At 32.2% G+C, this 21,395-nt stretch overlaps 1 protein-coding gene across 1 annotated transcript; it reads left to right on the top strand.

Annotated features, from left to right (window-relative positions):
- The first annotated feature begins 1,501 nt into the window (after window positions 1-1,501).
- On the top strand, window positions 1,502-2,682 carry LOC120165611 (homeobox-leucine zipper protein HAT22-like). The gene is made up of 3 exons (XM_039175091.1): window positions 1,502-2,092; window positions 2,185-2,264; window positions 2,364-2,682. Exons 1-3 carry the CDS (start codon window positions 1,598-1,600, stop codon window positions 2,644-2,646), a joined length of 858 nt encoding a protein of 285 aa, XP_039031022.1. The 5' UTR covers window positions 1,502-1,597; the 3' UTR covers window positions 2,647-2,682.
- Window positions 2,683-21,395: the final 18,713 nt, after the last annotated feature.

The raw sequence follows: 21,395 nt of genomic DNA, 5'->3' as shown, positions 1-21,395 counted from the left end.
AGGGGGAAATTAAAACAGGCCACCAGCTTCTTGAAATAAGAAAAGAAATACTTGGTAAGCAAGGGTGACATGGTACCCATGTCCAACCAGTTAAACCAGACATGGAGCGGGAGACAGTTCATGTGGTCTGTTGTAAAGGGAACTTGTTAGTATCCAATGATGTCCTCTCTCCCCCCCCCCCCCCCCCCCCCATTATTCCCAATTAATTAAGCCAGGCTTTAATAATTCCCCAATTTAATACTATTATTGCATAGGTAACCTTTAAACGGGTGCAATAGCATAGGCCCTGTACATTAATTATTGAGTATTATATTGGGAATAAATCATTATTAAATTTTATTTATAAACTTAAAAATGTATTTATATAAAAATTATTTGTAAAAAGAATTTCAACCTGTGAAGAAAGAAGTGTACATAAAAGAGAGACCGCGGGTAGTAATTAATAAGGGTGTTCAAAAAAATTCGGAACTTTTAATCGTATAATTGTTACATTTAATAAGTTAATTAATCGAACATTTAATATTAAACGATTTTGGTTAACCGAACTACTAAAAATAATAATTAACGGTTAAGGTTAAAGTTACGGTTACAAGTTTTGATTGTTAGTTAACCGTTAAGAAATTAAATTTATAATTATATTTTTAATTTATTATATTTTTACATAAATAACTTAATATAGTTTTTTATTGTTTATAATTTATATAAATATATTTAATAAAATTTTGTATACATATAATTTAATATATATATATATATATCATTTTTAATTTTTAATTTTTATTTCTTTGAAAATATAGAAATATTATTATACTAATATACTTATGTGTTTATTATTAGGTACTAAGATATTTGGAGATTTACATAATTACACTTATGTAAATATACGTTAAGTGCTAAACTTTTTTATTTTATTCACTTATATCAATGTAAATATGTGTTAAGTTATATATTTTTTTATTGTAGTATGAATTAAGAAAAAATTTGATAAATAATTGTAATAAATTAATTTATAATCAAACCGTTAATAATAATTAATTATTTTTTAATGATTAAATTACGATTAGAAAAATATTATAATTATTATAACGGTTAACTGACCATTTAAATTAAACGATACGGTTAACCGTCCATAAACACTTTAATAATTAATAGTTAAAAATGGTAGATAATGAGTGGAGTGGCCAAGTGCCAACGATTCATTCCCTTGATATGTTAACAGCAGCCACGTGGATTGTGGGTATATCCCTATAGGAAAGTGCCTTGTTTGTTTCTTAAGATAATGTTTGATGAATGTAGTGGGGTTCAAATGGTCAACCTTTGTATAGAGAGAAAGACAAGAAAGAAAGAGCTTACATTATGGTTTTTCTCTGGTTAATAATCATAGCCACCCCCACCCACCCAACTCCCCCATCTTAAGACCCCTTTTGCACCCTCATACCATTTCAAACCACCCCCTTCGTCTTTCTCTTCATTCTCACATTTCTTAACAAGCTAAAAACCACCCCCTTCGTCTTTCTCTTCATTCTCACATTTCTTAACAAGCTAAACAAAAACCCCTCTCCAATTCCATTGGTAAAACAAAAAGATCTTGAGCATAATGGGTCTTGATGATGATGCCTGTAATACTGGCCTTGTTCTAGGGTTAGGCTTCTTCTCCACCCTTGAAACTCCCACCAAGAAGCCATCATGTCTCAAGTTTGAACAACATCGACCACCCACGACGGTGGCGCCACCGTCATGTTTTGAACCGTCGTTGACCTTGGGGCTTTGTGGTGATCAGTTTTACCAAGTGACCAAAAAGGTTGACGTCAATAAAGGTGGTTATTTTCTTTATCACCATGATCAGGAACCTACAGCCGGTGATTTGTATCGTCGTCAAGCTTCTCCCCATAGTGCTGTTTCTTCGTTTTCTAGTGGAAGAGTCAAGAGAGAAAGAGAGCTTAGCAGCGAGGAAGTAGAGATAGAGAAGAATTCGTCTAGAGTTAGTTATGAAGATGAAGACGGTCTTAATGCAAGAAAGAAACTTAGGCTAACCAAAGAACAGTCTGCTCTTCTTGAGGAAAGCTTCAAACAGCATAGTACTCTCAATCCTGTTAGTTCTCTCACCTTTTTCCTCAAATTCCTTCATCTCTCTCAATAAAAAACACGATATCTAATCTTTGGTTCTATTTTATGCTGAAACAGAAGCAAAAGCAAGCTTTAGCAAAGCAATTAAACATGACAACTAGAAAAGTTGAAGTTTGGTTCCAGAACAGGAGAGCAAGGTAAATCGATCGTGCTTGAAGTTTTTGTCTTCTTTAATTCATCAAGCAAACAATGAAAAAAAATCTTTGTTGTTTTATTTTGTATGTGTTTATGTGCAGGACAAAGCTTAAGCAAACTGAGGTGGACTGTGAGTTCTTGAAGAAGTGTTGTGAGACACTGACAGATGAAAACAGGAGACTACAAAAGGAACTACAAGAACTCAAGGCGTTGAAAATGGAGACTCAGCCTTTTTGCATGCAGATGCCGGCGGCTACTCTCACCATGTGCCCATCTTGTGAAAGAATCGGCGGTGTTGCCGACGGCAATTCCAAGAGCCCATTTTCAATAGCTTCGAAGCCTAATCTCTACAATCCCTTCTCCAATCCTTCTGCAGCATGTTGATTAAGTTCTTTAGAACTTAGAATAGGAAGAAGAAGACTCCCTCCCACAACCCCTTTTTTTGGTTAAAGGGCTTTGTAGTGAATAAAAAAGTAATCCAAATTGTAGAAAACAAAATCGTATAATTATTGATCAATCTTTTTCATAATCTTTTTTTTTTTAAATATATATGATTGCAAATGATAATTAGAAGAAGATATAATATCTATGAATCGATTACTCTTGCTATTTATTATTAATTCTTTCCTTCCGTATCTAATGATAGATTTATTCTTTCCATCAATTTCCCTTTTAAATTTTGTATTGTTAAGATCTGATTTTATGGATATGGACGTACAAACAACATTTGATTGAATTCAAAGTGTAATTTGACATTGTATTCTGCTCCAAAGGCATAAGTTATAATGGTGTTCACATTGACTTTCTTGTTGGTGGACATGTTAGTTGAAAATCAACCATGCACTTTACCACGGAACTTCTTACGCACTTGTCAAGGAGCTGGTTCTTAGTTTGTATTATTAATTATAAGTATGTAAACGAACTGAACGTTCAGTAAATTATTCGGTGGGAATTGAACGTTTAGCGAACTATTCGGTGGGAAGTTCGTTTATTTATTAAACGAACGAACATGAATAAAATTTTGTATTCGTTTAATTAAATGAACGAACATGAACAGAGGGCTCATTCGTTCGTGAACATTAGGTAATATGTTCATTTATGTTCGTTCATTTTTTATTAGTTTATGTGTGTTCATTTATGTTAGCTAAATCTCTATAGACCCAATTAAAAATATTAAAGTTCAATAAATTTTAATCTGATACCTATAAAAATTTTAAAATTCAATTAATTTTAAATACAAATAAAAAAAAGCTCAAAACAATTAAATAAAATATAATCCTAAAAATATTAGGAAGGAAAAAAATATATTTTCATTTATGTTCAGTTACGTTCGTTTATGTTTATTTATTGTGTTCGTTTACGTTCATTTATTGTGTTCATTTATATTCGTTTACATCCGTTCATTTATGTTCGTTCATTTGTGTTTGTTTATCATTTAAATGAACGAACATGAACAAGGTACATTCCTTAACGAACGAACAATAAATTTTTTGTTCGTTTATGTTCGTATTCGTTCATTTGTTCGGTTAAAATTAAACAAACGGACATAAACATATCACTGGTCATGTTCGTTCGGTTAGTTTATAGGCCTAATTAATTACAATATTTGTTTGAAAGGGAATATTGGTGAGATAAAGATGATCTTATTTTTTGGTAGGAATATAAAGAAGAATGTAATTCCTGGAAGTGTTAAGTGGGAAAGGGTGATCCATCCAAGTATGACGGCGTCGACCTTTTAGGATGTCTGGGATGAAGAAGAAAATGGGTTTGAAGCTTATGATTAATAAATAGAGGAAAAGAGAAGCTCACGTGTTTTTGTGTTTCTTACATGAGAGAGAGAGAGCAAAGCAAAAGCAATGGGTGGTGGTGAAAGGAATGGATGGTTGAGTAGTAAAAACAAAGACCCACAAAAAATGGGTTAAGGGAGAAGTGGAGGGCTCTAGCCTTAAGCCTAGTGTGATGGCTCTCTCTTTAAGGGAACCGGTGGTCATATCACACGTGATGTCCCTATGGTTTCTATATCTATACATAATACGAGGCAGAAAGACCTCTTTTCTTTTCCCTCAATTATGCTGATTAGAATTCCATATTTCATTCCAAAGGCTATATATTCCACTTTACAACAATGGAACCTATCTTAGGTTTCATCCACTTCACCAACTGGATGGTCCTGGACTCATTGGACTTCCTTTGCAAGTAATTCATGTATGCCCACTCCAGATATCGGCACAAAAAGTAACATGAATGACGGGTACTAAAGCAACGATCCATCTTTTTATTGTTCTGAGAAAATTAACTTTTAAAATTGCATCAAAACAAAATTAATATGAAAACATTCTCTAAAGTTAGCTTGTGAATATATTAATATCTAGGAGTGAATAAGAAAATTTAGATCACAGTGTTAGTTATCTTTAAAACAATATCGATATTCTTTTAAAATGATATTAATTATATTTTTAATATTTTATATAGAATTACATATATATATATATATATATATATATATTTAAAAAAGAGAGTCAACTACTAACCCTTTCTAAAAGGTGGCTTTGGCATGATAATATGTTTTTGTGTAATTTTATTTCAAATTGATGGCGTGAAATTAGGGTATGGACCAACAAATAATGATTAACCAGGGAGAGCAGTTTCTTTGAAAAGGGGGCGACTTTCCAGGAAACTGCTGGAGTCTTGGCTCCCTCATTCTCATCATCGCTTTCGTCACCCAATATATTTACCATCGCCATCATCATTATACCAACTCTTCAACCCTCTTTTTTGAACTTCAAACCTAAAAAATAATTATTTAATTGGACAAGCATTATTTACTTTGTTATTCCTATTCCATTTGTCTCTTTCAAATCCTATTCTCTTGCCTTTGGGTGATAAGAACAAGTGGGGGAAAGAGCAACGCTCCTTGAGTGGGAACATTGACGTATCTCCTCTAATTTCATACAAAAGATTCTCATCTATTTCTATTGGTATAAAAAACTAAGAATAATGGAGTACAAATTAATCGATAATCTCCACTTTTACATGATTAAAAGATTTTGCCTTACGTGTGTGCCGACGTATTCCTTTTTATACTTAAACATAAACTCCAAAAGACATGTGTCTCGTGTTGGTTAATTTGTCGGTCCATGGAGCTTTTTTCTTTAGAGTTGGATATGGTGCATTATTTAATTTTGTATTATTTTTCATTAATTAAGGTTTGATAGCAACTAAGCTGTTTTTTTAATGCAGACAATATCCGATTCTAATGAAACAGCAGGACATATTTTAAAAACAACCTACGTGTTGTTTTGTATTAAATGACAACCTCCCTCCAATTATAGATAACCTTGATTGCATGCCTGCACCAGTCAAGCTTACATCAGTCCATTAAAAAAATTAAACAAAGAAGGCATTGTCAAGATCGATTTATTTATTTTTAGTTTGGTTTAGGTTTGTTTAAAGTTGGGTTACCAGGCCACTCTCGATTTGAGTTGATTGGATTTGTATAGTTCAATCCAATTATTACTTAATTAATAAAAAATATTTTTATTTTAGTTTCATGTATATTTTTTTAAAAATGGGGTAAACTTTTGCTTTAACTATAAAAAAATATATAAATTTAGTTTAACTTATGATTTTTACCCCTCTATCATGAAAAACTAAATAATTTAGTTATTAGTTTTTATTCATTTTACTATTTATATTGAGGACATTATTACTCATTCTAATAATATTGTTTTTCATGTTTAAACATGGGTTATCTCTGAATATATACTGTGTTTTGCTAAAACACCCAACATTTAAATAGTAAAACAATTAAATTAATATTATTAAAAAATAATTTGATTTTTTAAAATAACAAAACAGATATTTTCTAACATCATAATTCAGATATTGAATCTTAAAAACAACTTTTTTTTCCTATTTTGAACATTTTAATACTGTTTAAAAGGTAATATTAGGGTTAGGCAGGAGATTATCTCATCAGCCACAACATGATTCCTCCGTGATTAACAAGTGGGATTAAAGCATAATAATAATATAACTATGAATATTTGATATGTAGATGTATATAATTTTAAACTTTTAAAAAGGATATTATTTATTAAGTATTTAATTAATAAAAAATAACTAAAATTATGAGCATAGGTTATTTTTGAGGGAGTATAAGATTGTACAATAATTAAAAGTCAAAAGGAAATGGAGGGAGAGGTTTATTTTCACACACTGAACGAAAAGGCCAATGATATGGATATTTTGTGGCCCTTGTTCAAGACATTCAGGATTTACTTCTGAAAGATAAAGGTGGTCGGCAGATACAATCACAACCATATTGGGTCCGCCTCCGTCGGGAAAATATTTTAAATTGAATTTCTTATGATTAATATTAGAAGCATAACAAAAATTGTATGTGGGTGAATATAATACGGTGTCGTTTAGGGTCTACGTTTTCTTTTACTAGGGGTATTTTTAAAGGGAAATTATAAAAATTTCGTGATTCATTTAGTAATTATATAAAATGGATAGTTATAATTAATAAAATAAATAATGTTCAAAAGAAAATTTAGATTTCAATGTAAACATTCGTTCATCCTAAAATTAAATTACATCTACCACTAATTTCACGGTACTCGTAAGAGAAGTGGATGATCAAAATTTCAATCATAACCATTCAAACCAAACCTAGTTTGTTATTTCCTGCATCATGACTGGTAAAAGTTGGAAATTATGAGGCCAGAAAACGGAGGAGTGAGTCAATAAAAGGGGGCCCTGTGTGATATATGTTGTTGAAGCTTGACCCATCAAAACACATGAGTGTGTAGCAATGCCATGTTTCATATATTATAAATTCCATCATCCTAAAGCAAAAGCAAATCATTCATAGGAATAGTATTTCCATGACCCCAACACTCACCGTCGTCGTTATTGTACCATTTTGACAATTTTCCATCATTGATGTTTCTGCTGAGTTCCTTATTGTAATCAAAGGACATCAATCTTATCATTACAAACAGAATTAAACGAATAATGTGAACGGAAATTAAAGACAAACTGATAATGCAGTTTGTCAAACCTGAGGCCATTCCTTTTTATGGTTATGTTAATCTAATCACGAATTCACACAATTTCAATGGGTCCCCTTCATCTAATTTGTAGCTTTCTATTTTTGAAAAATGCAATTAAAATTATGAAAACCATTAAACATGAGGAGAATGGGGAATGAGACATTGAAACTGTATTTAGATTTATCAGGACCTTCATTTAAGTTCGGTCCAAAAATGACCACTCTTTCTTTGTTTTCCCACTCGGCTGCGTTGCCTAATTTCTGTTTTGCAATTCATTTTCTCACTATGTTTCAAACGGGCCACGGACTTGTTAACAAAGTTATAACACAAAATGAGCCACGGACTTGTTAAGTTTCCTCAAACTGGCCCTAAACTTTTTCTACATCAAATGGCATTTAAACTCCTTTAATGCGTCAATGTTAACCCTAAATTCGACAAATTTAATCACATTAGCCCTAGAACTTTAAGGCCAAAGTGGCCCCATGAATTTATAAGTTACTAAGAAAAGTTTAGAGGTTAATTTAATCAAAATTGTCCAGATAGGGCCCAGGACCCCAAAAAAATCGCATACCAATTTGAAGAAGAATTAATGTTTGTTATTAGTTTGTCAAAAAATTTATTTATCATATTTTAAAATTTATAATTATAATATTTTAATAAATAAATTATAGGCTTGAATTATCGTCTAAAAAATATTTTAATAAACAAATTATTAGTTAATGAAAGGTTTAAAAATAAAAATAAAAATTTATATTTTTAAATGAGTTTAAATTATATATTACTTTTTTAGGATTTTTTTCATATAAAATTTTTAAACCTTGCATTAACTAATAATTTCAAATGAATAACAAGCGTCGTAAAATCTAATATATAATAATTTAAGCTCATTTAAAAGTTTAATAAATATTATTTAGGGGTCATTCAAGTAGTTTATCGTATAATTTATTTATTAGAATATTATAATTTCATTGTTTATTTTAAATTTAAAACAAAATAAATAAAAGATTTGACAAATTAAATCAAACACGCGTTACCACTTGATTGGTGAAAAAATTCATTTAAATTAAAATATTAAAATTAATTAAAAAACTCTTCAATATAATGTTAACTGCCACAACAACCCTTAAAAAACTCTTCAATAGAATGTTAACTACCACATTAACCCTCTCTTAGATTTTAACGACTCAGTGATCATATTGACGTAAATTTAAAAATGATGATCATTTTGATACCAACCCCATAGTTGAGTGGTTATTCAAGTAGTTTACCCTTTAATCTTTTTAAATACATATTAAGTATAAAAATAATGTTTATATTTTATATATGAATTTAATATTTTAAACAAGAATGATAATCAATTGGAATGTGTATTATCGATGAAATATGTTATTTAACGGATATGGTGACATGATGGTTAATAAAATTGATATAATTATAGTTTAGTCATTAATATTTATATATTTTAATTTATTGACCTTTTAATTCATTATTAAATTAAAAGAGTGATGTGTGTCACTAAATGATTGAGAGATATTTTTTAGTTTTAATTTATTTAATTTATTTACTTTCCAATAAGGTGGTGACATATCAAAAGAAAACAATTGGAGGAATAAGATGTTGCTATGTGGATTTGAATCAAGGACCAAACGAGGGTAGATGCACTCAACCAACTTCAATACCTGTTATCATATTACACTATTTTTTATATCTCTTATTACACTATTTTTAATATATATAGTAGCCTGTTATGGATCGATGAGTATCGGGACAAGCACTGTAATCTGTATATATCCACTAAGTTGTTGGTGTGAATCATAAGAGAAAAACAAGCCAAGACATGGAGTACCTTCGACATAGGATAATAGATGATATGCTCTCAAAAGATGAGGTTGTCGTGGAGCAGAAATAAATTGACTATGTAACACCCTTAACCCATATACTTTACTTAAATACGAGTTAAAGATATCACACGACTTTTATATAAATTATATGGTTGAAAACCAGTACAAATTTGAACTTTTAAAATTTATCTAATTTAATCATTTCAATAAAACAATATGTCACGTATAATAATAATAATATAATATCTAAACGTTCGAATTAATAATAATCTCAAGCAGTAGCAAGACATAAATTTTGCGGTGTTACAATTCTACTCCTTCAGAAAATCGGTCATCGAATTTTCAATGCACACATGACGTAAATAGATGAAAACACTGTTTTTGTTGATGAGCTCGGGATTGTTGATTTTCGGAATGAGCACTATTAAGGTCTGAGCTCGAGATTGTTGACTTTCGGGATGAGCACTATTAAGGTCATGTTGATTACTTCTTCCATGGTACCCCTTTCCATGATGTTCTTAACTGTTTGAAAAACATTGCCACCAAGAATGTCCCAATTCCTTTGGAAAAAGATGGCGTGCACACCATCGGCCTCGGGGGCCTTCAACAGACCCAGTTCGAAGACTGCTTGTTTGATTTCACTGTCTTCGACAATTGACTCCACATTATTCAAATGATCCGATTCAATATTTGGAAACAGACCTTTAACATGGTAGCAACTTGCACCATCCATGGTTGTAATAAATGGTTGTATCAACCGTGTGCATCTTTAATTTCGCTTGATTTGAGGAAACCACACCAAAAGGGAGCTTTAGTGCACTGCTAATTTTCTTGTGGTATTTAATCTTTGCACTTCGATTAAAAAAATTAATATTAAAAACAAACATGTCATCTTTTGGTGTGATGTTTAAAATTATCATAAGCTTATATTTTAAAAATTATCATATTGTTTTTAATAAATCTTTTACTAAAACAAAAATATTGTAATCTAACTGTTATAAGAAAAATTTATATTAATAACAAAATGAAAAGTTTATATCATAAAATAAAATGTTTAAAATTTGTAATCTAACATAACTTTAATTTTACCCAAAAAAATATAATATAACTTTCTTAGTTAGAAAAGTTTTACTAGTTATTAACTTTCTCATTCAAGGCTTTTGAATGCATGATGAAACATCTAGCTTGATGAACGGTCCAGATGAGTCTTCCAGAAGATGAATGGTGACAATAGTTTAGAGAACAAGGAAGGGCTGACAATGTAGGGTAAGGTGTAAATGATGGGCTTTCCTAGGGTTTTGTCATTACAAACAATTACCATATTTGGGTTTGGTCTTAATAAAATAAAGAAAACGACTTAAATAACTAAAATCTATTGAGGAAAAATTATGCATACTTTATATTCCAACAATTGATACTTAATACAAAGGTTTTAGTAATTTAAGGGGGTTTTAAATTAAGTTCAGGGCCATCTTCATGAATCTTGCAATTTGGTATTGGGTTATCTTCAACTTGGGTTATGGAGGCCCAAGTAGTATTAGGAGGAAGGATGAACGAGTTTCCATTAAATTATTCTGTCTCTATGTGGGCTTGGATTCATTTGTTGATGAAAGCCTGGACTGCAGTCTGAAGCTTGTCTTTTAAGAGTTTAGCTCGATTTCTTGCCATTGGGCAGGTGGAAGAGTTAGCCCATCATCTTTGGAGAAGTGGTGTATGGTGCATGTAACATCTTTCCTCCTTAGAAGGATTCGTCCACGAATCTGAAACATCAAAGGGAGATAGGTCAGAAACATTAAAAGATGCACTCAAGTCATACTCACATGGGAGATCAATGTGCTATGCATTATCATTGATACATTCACGGACTTGGAATGGTTCATCACCTTGTGAGTCAAGTTTAGATTTTTGTTACTTTAGAAATCTTTCTTTTCACATGTGTACCCAAACCCAATCACCTGGTTCAAATCTAACATATCGTCTTCCTTTATTGATTTTTTGTGCCACTGCTTCGTATGTTTTCTGCATCATTTGCTTGGCTTTGGCGTGAAGGTCCTTGACAAAGGCTATTTTTTGTTCATCATCCATGCTAATAATATGTTCTAAAGGTAAAGGAACAAGATCCAAAGTAGTTAGTGGATTAAATCCATAAACTATCTCGAATGGAGAATAGCCTTAATGGAGTGGATCGATCTGTTATTAGCAAACTCAACAAAAGGTAAACATTCTTCCTAATTACGTTTGTTATTACCTACCACAATTCGAAGTAATGAACCTAGAATTTGATTAATTACCTCAGTTTGTCCATTCGTTTGTGGGTGACAAGTGGTTGAGTAAATAAGTTGTGCACCAATTTTACCCCACAATACCTTCTAGAAGTGGCTTATGAACTTTGTGTCACGATCAAACACAATTATACGAGGAATGCCATGAAGTTGAACTACCTCATTAAAGAAAAGGTCGGCAATATGCGTTGCTTCGTTGGTTTTGTGACATGGAATAAAATGTGCCATCTTTGAAAACCTGTCAACGACCACAAATATACTATCTCGTCCTCTCGTGGTACGAGGTAATACTAGGATAAAATCCATAGATAAATCTACCAAGGTGAGAAAGAAATCAGTAAGTATATAAACCATTAAGATTTACCTTTGATTTGGCTTGCTTATAGATGATGCATGGAGAACATACATTTTCTACGGTTTTCCTCATGTGTGGCTAAAATAAGTGTTCCATTACCATGTCGAGGGTTTTGTTAACACCGAAGTGTCCCATTAGTCCTCATGCGTGTACCTCATGGACTAAGAATTCTCGCAAAGAACCTTGTGGAATGCACAACCTGTTCAATCTAAAAAAATCCATCTATAAGATAAAACTTGTTAAAAACACCTTTTGAACAATGGTTGTAAATATTAGAAAATCTGGATCAGAAGAGTAAAGTTCTTTAATTTTTTCAAATCTAAAGTTCTTTAATTTGTTCAAATCCCAGAATAGTAGCAGTCATTTAAGTAATAAGTGTGTACTTTTGGGATAATGCATCAACTACTATGTTATCTTTTCCTTGTTTATAGTGAATCACATAAGGGAAAGATTTTATGAACTCAACCCATCGAGCATGTCGTTTGCTTAACTTACCTTGACTGTTTAACCACTTTAGTGATTCATGATTTGTATGTATGACAAACTCTTTAGGAAGAAGATAATGTTGTCATACTTTGAGTGTGCGAACAAGTTCTAAGAGTTCCTTGTCATAGGTGGAGTAGTTGACTTGTGCTCATTTCAAAATTTTGCTAAAATAAGCGATAGGTTGTTTCTTTTGCATACGTAGTGCGTCTATGCCTATGCTTGAAGCATCGCATTTTAGCTCGAAAGTGTTAGAAAATAGGGAAGACGAAGAATGAGAGCAAAACATAACTTACCTTTTAGAAGATCGAATGTTTGTTGTTACTGAGGTTCCCATTTGAATTCAACCAATTTCTTGATTATCTCAGTGAGAGGTACGACAATGGTGGAGAAGTCTTTAACGGATCCTCGATAAAAACTTGCCAAGCTGTGGAATGATCGTACTTCAGTGATAGAAGATGGCGTATGCCATTCCTAGATTGCTTTCACCTTTTCTTCATCTAAATGAATACCCTGTGCATTTATGATAAAGCCTAAAAAGATAGGCTTGTCACTACAAAAACACACACTTGTCTAGGTTAAAAAATAAATGTTATTTTCAGAGTACTTCGAGAACGGAACGAACATGTTTGACATGAGATTTAAGAAAATGTGAGTAAATAAGAATATAATCAAAATAAAAAATAACATACTTACCTATTAACTCTTTCAGAACATGGTTCATTAACCGCATGAATATACTTGGTGCATTGCTAAGGCCAATGGGCATGACGAGCTATTCGTAGAGTCCGAACTTCGTTTTGAAAAGTGTCTTCCACTATTCTCATTCTTTTATTCGGATTTGGTGGTAATTTCTTTTCAAATCTATCTTTGTGAAGATGAAAGAACCATGTAGTTTATCCAACATATCATCAAGGCGCGGAATAGGTTGCCTATATTTGATTGTTTGTCTTTAGATTGGTATGCAATTTACACACATTCGGAAAGTGCCATCTTTGTTTGACACTAGAATAACTAGAACTGCACATGGACTAATGCTTTCATGAATGTGTCCTTTTTGTAGCAAAGCTTCAACCTGTTATTCCAACTCTTTGGTTTCTTCGGGATTTTATCGGTAAATAGGTCTGTTTGGAATGAATGATCCCGAAATGAAGTCAATTTGATGTTTTTCCTCTTTTAGGTGGTAAGCCATCTGGTGGATCGCTTAATACATCCGTGAATTCCTATAAAAGAGAAACAAAAACACTAGGCAAATTCGTGAGGTTAGTAGAAACTGAAAATATGGTGTCTTTGAATCGAATACGGATGCAAGTCTTATGGTGGGAAAAGGTTTCTCTCAGGTCTTTTGAACTCGCATAAACATTTTGTGACACTTTTTTTCTCACAAATTGATTCACTCACCTCCCGTGGGTCATTCTTTTGGCTTTAATTGGTTTTGACCTCTTTTGTCTCTTTTTTGAAATTCCCAACCTCCTTACAAATTCTTTTCTGATCCTGGAGAATGTTTTTCTGATGCATTGGTCGTAAACTATATGGTTTTCCATTAATGTTCAAAGAGTACTTATTTTACTTACCATAGTATATGACAATGTTGTCATATTGCCACGGTGTCCCAAAAGAATGTGAGATGCTTGCATTGGGAGTACATCACACCAAACATCGTCACAATATTTACCCATCTTCATATTAACGAGACACTATCTTGTTACTTTTAGTTCAAAACTTTCATTAAGCCATCGTAAGCAGTATGACTTAGGATGTCGTTGACTAGGCAAGTTAAGTGTATCAACCACATAACTACAAATCACACTAACACAACTTCCATTGTTGATAATCAAATAATAAGCTTGTTGACACTAATTTTTCAATTTCATTAAAATTATTCTTAATTATTATTATTATTATTATTATTATTATTATTATTATTATTTTATTACAAATAAATACAAAACAAACCCAAATATATTACAAAACCCGAAGCCCAATATCTGGCCCAAACCCTTTAGGGTTGGTTTGTAACATGTCAACTAGGGTTTTCTAACCCTAGCCCCAGCCGATGCAGATCCTCAACCGTTGGATCTAATCTGATCCAACGGTCTTGATGCTTCCAGACAAAACCCTAGGGTTATGATACCCTAGGGCAAACACGTGGCGCCGCCTATGCCAGATGCCACCTCCAACCGTTGCCGACACTCCTTTTTCCAGGTGCTCCATTCCGACGATGCCACCACGCTGCCACGAACTGTCGAAGCTCCCAGAAAAAGCATTTCATCCGCCCACATGTCTCGTTCTTTAGTGAGTCACCACAGATTCGATGACTCACCAGAACTCATCTTTGGGACCGGTCCGACAAGAGCCTCGGTGGTGGTTATAAAAGCCACCACACCTATAAAAAAAGAAAGGAGACAGCCAGGGAGAAACAGAAACAAACAGCGACAAAGGGCAACAGATAGCAAAAAACCACCACGAACAGAGGCGAAAGATCCAAACAACAAGCCAAATACCACATCAACAAACAACCATTCAAAAAATAAAAACAAAGAGAAGGGAGAGAAACTTACCACATCCGTCGGAGCCCTCCAAACTGCCGTCGAACCGAAAATACCGAAGGTATTTTCCTTAGATCTAGGAAATATTGGAGGGTTTTAGGAGAAAAGGGTATCGGATTTGGCTTTAGAGTTTAAAAACGGAGGATTTGGGTTAATTTGTAAAATTCTGGCCACCGTGAACGGTGGCCGTTGGGAGTGTCGGTGTCGGAAAATGGCTGCCGACCGGTGGCCAGTTTTCTTTCTGGACAAAGAAAATGCCAAACCAGAAAATGAAATAAACTGGCCCAAGGAGGCCGATTTTTGGATTTAAATACCCTCCCCGAACGACGTCATTTTGGGAAGGGGCATGTCTGTAATTTAATAAGGGTAAAACCCTTTCTGCAGTCATTCAAGTTCTATAAATTTACATTATGTTCACCAAAATCAACTTATATGTCTTTTAATTTGGTATTTCAATTTTATTTTTTATATTTTCGCCACTAATTATATATGTTTATATATATGTTTAGGGTTATGGTTAAATTGCATTATTAATGTTTATATTATATTAATGTTCGAATTATAGTTTTAAGTTTTAATAACTTTTATTTTAAACCATGAAATGACTAATTAAGGCTAAATTACATTATTAGTACATATCTTTTGAATAATTTGAATTAGGATCTTTAAATTTTATATTTTATATTTTAATCCTAATAGTTTTGATCTTTTTTATTCATTTAAGTTAATTTTATAATTTTGTTTTATTATTATTTTTGATATATGTTTAAATTATTATTATTTTATTAGTATTATCTTAAGTCATATAAATATATATATAATATTTATTTATTTATCTTATTTGTTTTCTATTTAAATCCTATTTTTAAAATTTTTTACTTTTAAAAATAATAATAATATTAATATTTTAAATATTTATACTTTTTAATAATAAGAAATGGGCTGTCTTAAAGCACCTAGAAGTCCTTTTCTGATATTCTTAAATAAATTTTTATAAACTATACTAATTTATTTTATTAATATTTATTTATTTTTTAATATTAAGAAAAGAGATGTCTTAAAGCACATAGAAGCCCTTTTCTGATATTTCTAAATAAATAAATATCTTATTTATTAATAGATTTTTTATAGTAATAAATGTGAAATAACAAGATCATAAATTAAATACATTTGAATATTTCTAATAATAGAGACAATTTATAATTAATAAGTACCAATTTGGGAGTTGTGGGGACGTAATCGACCATGAACCCCTTTTTATTATTAAAAAGAATAAATTTTTGGTTAAAACGCAGACCAGTTTATCTTTTAACTGATGTTTTCCTAAAAACTCTTTCAAAAGATAATTTTTAGGTATTCGACCTATCTGACCCAAAAGGCCGATGGCGACTCCTTAAAATATTTTAAAAACCATTTATTCACATTATTTTCCCGCCAAGTAAAAATTTCGTGCCTGGATGAAAACCGGTTACGACAGCTTATCGACTCTGCTGGGGAACTCTTGGTCAAGCTTTAAAATCAATTATAAATTGTCTCTATTAATTAGAAATTAAAAATTCATATATTTAATTTTTAATTCTTTCTTTTCAAATTTTTTATATATACTTATTATTTTCATAATATTTATATGTATATTATTTTATTAATATTTCATTTTATTTTCAAGTATTTTATTTCATTATTTATTTTTCTGTCAGAAGTTTGAACATTTCTCCTCACACACAACACATGCATTGCATAACATAAGCTTTTTAATCAAGCTTGTCCCTTTTAAGTGGGAGTGAAAGCGACGTCTTCGTGAGAATTTATTCTCCGTGTCAGACCTAGCAAGTAGCTTTCGGGGTTCATATACTCTATGTCTTCATGAGAATTTATTATCTGTGTCAGGCATAGAGAAATGTATCCCCTCGAATTAAACTCAATCCGCTTAAGTCTGTAATGGACTAGGATTGAGGGTTTGACAGCCCAAGGGGGGTATCAACAAGGATAATTCGGGTACTTTTACTCTTAGAACCGAAACCCTGCATATAATAAACCCTAGAAATTCTCCTGATCTAAGACAGTACTGAACCTCTGTCCGTAGGTGTACACAAAGGATAAATAAGTTCTAACTTTTTGTCTTTTTTAATTTATTTGATTTTTTTATTTTTTCTAAATAAATGTATGTGAACTAGTAATCATGCGGTTAGGTTAATTTTTTTCAAACAAAGCATGGAACTAGAAAGCATGAGGTTAGGATTTATACCTTGATAGATAGAAATTTTTTCCATTAGTTGGTACTAACCATTTTTTTCTTATCTTTTTTTACTGCATGTTATTTTGCTCTAACTTGTTTATATTGATTTCTTTGTTTGCATTGCATGATCATAGCATAATCAAAAGGTGTTGACTTGAAAGACTGTTCATCAAATTGGAAAGATATCATAAATAGACAAAAGGTTTTATGATCAAACAAAATATAATGCGGCCAAGGAAGAACATCTTGAGAAAACTCCGAAGATAGAAGTGAACAATACACATAGAGATCCTGTTATATATTAATACCAAAAGTACTCCATAAAGATCCTGCCAGATTGATACCAAAAGCAGTCTATGGTAAGAGCATCAGTCAGGGTATTCAGAATAAAGGTAGTTTTTATGAAGCTCAAGCATTTTATTTGAAGGATCAAAATAAGAAATTGAGCACAGAAGTGGAAACCATGTATGAAGATTTCTAAAAGATCAGTCAAGACTTTCAAAATGCTGACATAGGAAACACTCCAGAAGAGTGGATAACAAGGGTCACCAAGCTGAAAAAGAACTACAATATATATGAATATCTTGTCCAAGAACTTCTTGAACACAAAAGTTCTCTTAGAAGGGAAAATGAGCAACTCCGAGAACTGATACAGAAGATGAAACACCAGAATGTCATGGAAGAAGCTGCAGTCCAAACAAGCAATACGCCCCATAAGCTGATCGACTAACTTAGCTTTCAAGAAGAAAATGGGAAAGTTATCTCCTATATGTAAAGTTTTGTTGAAGATAGGACTAAAAGTTGTCCCCTATATATAAAAGTTTTGCTTGATGCATGGAAACTTTTGTGTTCAATGAAATCTGTTCTAAGATGATCACTCTTGAGTGACACCTTTTCATACATGCATTTGCATTTTCCATATTTACATTTTCATTTATACTTTTATGTTTGCTTTTGTATTGCACAATTTGCATTTTTATTGTTACATTCACATATTTACATTTGCATTTACATTTTGCATTTTTGTTTCATTTTTACGTTTATATTTATATTTTCATTTTTGCATTTGCATATTTGCATAATTACATTTTATTTTAAACTATTCTACATGCATTTAATCATGACAACGTGGAATAATTCGTGGAGAATTCCATGACAGAATCAAAGTAGAGTTAACTTGGTCTTCCTAAAGAAGGATAATAGCCATGAATAAGATTTTAGCAAGGGTTGGTAGAATCGAGAAACTACAAGAGCAATTTATCGAGACACAACAAAAGATGACTGATCAAGTAAAAAAGTTCCAGGAGGATTCAAAGGAACAACTGACCAAATTGATGGACCTGGTGAATATTGTAATCCATGGAGAGAAACCCTTAGAGGATCCTGTTGTGAAAGATTTGAATGGGATTATGAATAATGTAGATGATACAATGGAAACAAATGACCAGAACTTTGCCAGGGAATGTGGAAATTCGATAAATCTCCAAAAATCGGGTATGACCTCAGAAGATGAGACAAAGATCAAGTTGAAGAGAAGCATAGAAGAAATTTCAGTACCATTGAAGAAAGCTAAACAAAGCAAACATCTAGATCGTCAGTCACAAGGTCTTCAAGAAAGCAAAGAAAATAATTGTAATGTGACAGTGATGTCAGGGGAAATTCTACCCAAGTTTCCTTCAGTTTCATGCAACAAGTTATATCCTGAGTTACTCAAAGCCCATCTTATTGGCCCATGTCAGGCTAAGCCTTTGTTGCCTCCTTACCCGAGATGGTATAATGAGAAAGTCTTTTGTGAATATCATGCTGGAATCCGAGGACACTCCATCGAGAATTGCGGTAACTTCAAAAGACAAGTTCAAGACCTTTTGGTTCATAAAATCATAAGAGTGGATATTAACAGTCAATCCATTTTGATCAAACAATCGGGATTCAAACCCCAAAATAAAGTTAACACAATCAAGGCAAATGAAGATCATACAGCAGAAGATATTGAAAAGAAAAAAAGGCAAAATTGAGGAATATAAAGTATGTATGATAGATTCAACTCCTGATACTTCTCTGATACTAAAGAATGAGAAAGAAATGAAAACATAGGTAATTCGAGAATGGCCCACCGGTTTAAGAATGAATGGGAAAAATATAACTTTGAAGAAACCTCAAATATTTATATCAGATATTCTAAGGACAAGTGAAGCAGTGGGCAATATAAAGAGTCTGGTGAATACTACTCCAATCACAGCTGTAAGATGCATTCAAAATCAGAACAAAAATGTCATCACCAAAAGAAGCTGTTCTGAATATAAAATTGAGCCCAATTTCCACTCGGGGAAGAAGAAGATGATGATAGAGACTGATCAGGAAGAAGCAAAGATTTGTGTATTTAAGGGGTTATCCAAAGAAATTGACACAAAAGATGATCAATAAATGGGGGGCAAATGAGGACAAAAACCTTAGTCCTATTACACACCTAACATTATAATGAGGCGTGATAGATAAACAAGTGGAAGTTGATATCTACCACTGTAGTACCTTTCTACTTTCAGCATCTTGTTTGAACTTGTTTTTTGTTCATTTTCTCCGCCCTTTGTGCAATAAATAAATTTGTGTTGCTTTTATGGTTATGAACAAGGAATTAAGTTTTAATCTTGAAATTCTTGAGTATCAAGTAGATTAAATATTCTTTTAATTTTTCAAGAGTTATAGATCTTTGGCAAGTGGTAAAATTATATCATCCATATCCCATCCAACGCCAATTACTTGATCCTTACAAAAACCAAATCCTGACACTATAATTATCTGAGACTGAAGAAATATCTCTACCTATTTTTGAGAGACCAACTCCAGATATTTACTAGTTCATGATACTACCTTCCACCATATACATGACTTCATAAGTCACACATTTGTCCTTCCAAACACAAAACCATCATAAACCAAATGACCTCAAAAGAACCAAACTTTCAATTATCCGTGAACCTTCTTGCAAGAAGAGATGAGATGAGGCATTATGGACCAACTTATCGAAGATAATTTTGAGTAATTGGGGCATACTCAAAGAAGAAAAAAGGATTGATTTAAATAAATATATCATGCATTAATTACATTGTTTTCATGTAAATGAAAGTTAATCTTGAATATTCATCCACCTGGAGATACATCTTTTCACAAACACTTTTATATATAAGATGACTGAACTTTGCGATCAAGCATACAAAATCAGTGACATACCGCCAAAAGATGAAGGGGGAAGTTGAAGTATCAAATAAGAACATTAAGAGGATCATTGCAAAGATCACTGAAACTTACAAGGGTTGGCACGAGAAGCTACCTTTTGCCTTATCTACTGTTCGAACATCATTGGGGCAATACCTTATTGTTCAGTTTTACCTATTTGAGTTGAGATCCCACCACTTTGTATCTTGAAGGAGGTAAAATTGGAGGAGGTTGAAGGTATCCAAGCTCGATTTGATCAATTAAACCTTATTGATGAGAAGAGATTGAAAGCTATTTACCATGGCAGATGCATTAGAAGCGGATGATGAAATATCACAACAAGAAAGTACATCCGAGAGAATTCCAAGAAGGTGATCTAGTGCTAAAAAGATCTTGCTTATACATTAAGATTTCCATGGGAAATGGATGCCTAATTGGGAAGGGTCATATGTTGTAAAAAATGGGCTTTTTCCGGAGGAGCATTGGTTTTGGCAGAAATGAACAGGAAAGTTCTGAGAAACCAAATAAAATCAGATTCTGTCAAGAAATATTATACTTGAAAAAAAAGGAAAAAAAGGAAAAAAGGAAAAATTTGAACCAATATGAGTGACTCACAGAGCCTCGAGTTACAAGATTGATCAAGTACAAGTAATTCAAAGATTCATGTTCAACAAGAAGCGCAAGAAATACTGGAAATGAATGAATCTCATGGGAAAATCCCCAGCAAAGTATATCCAAGTCAAGCAAAGCAAGATTGAAGGCATCTAATTAAAAGAGAATATCTTCAGAATTCATTCCGCCTCTCAAGATTGATTTTTATTTGCAAAAATTGATTTTTAAAATCTTTAATGCATGATATGAAAAATGATAAAAGGGGGTTCAAGATGTAAATTTTGAATAACATCTTGGAACCAAAGGAGGATTCGAGTTAAAAACTTGAAAAGGCGGCTTGAATATTAAATGGTGCAACAACAATATAAGAGATGGTCTTAAGCTCTTAATGAAGCACCACACATCCCAAAGATGTTCCTGAGAGTCGGGACACAAGAAGTATCTCTACGAGACGAGCATAACAACGAGAAGTATCTCTACAAGATGAGCATAACAATCATTACTT

The sequence above is a fragment of the Hibiscus syriacus genome, unplaced genomic scaffold, assembly GCF_006381635.1.
Source record: "Hibiscus syriacus cultivar Baekdansim isolate YM2019G1 unplaced genomic scaffold, ASM638163v2 tig00111584_pilon, whole genome shotgun sequence".
NCBI lineage: Eukaryota > Viridiplantae > Streptophyta > Magnoliopsida > Malvales > Malvaceae > Hibiscus > Hibiscus syriacus.
Note: the sequence above shows the minus strand (reverse complement) of the source record. Positions and strands in the feature narration are given on the sequence as shown.

Bases quoted from the DNA above. Each gene is read 5' to 3' on its own strand.
- LOC120165611 (XM_039175091.1), top strand. From the start codon at position 1,598: ATGGGTCTTGATGATGATGCCTGTAATACTGGCCTTGTTCTAGGGTTA. The intron at 2,093-2,184 runs GTTAGTTCTCTC...ATGCTGAAACAG, and splicing joins AGCATAGTACTCTCAATCCT to AAGCAAAAGCAAGCTTTAGC. The intron at 2,265-2,363 runs GTAAATCGATCG...GTTTATGTGCAG, and splicing joins TTCCAGAACAGGAGAGCAAG to GACAAAGCTTAAGCAAACTG.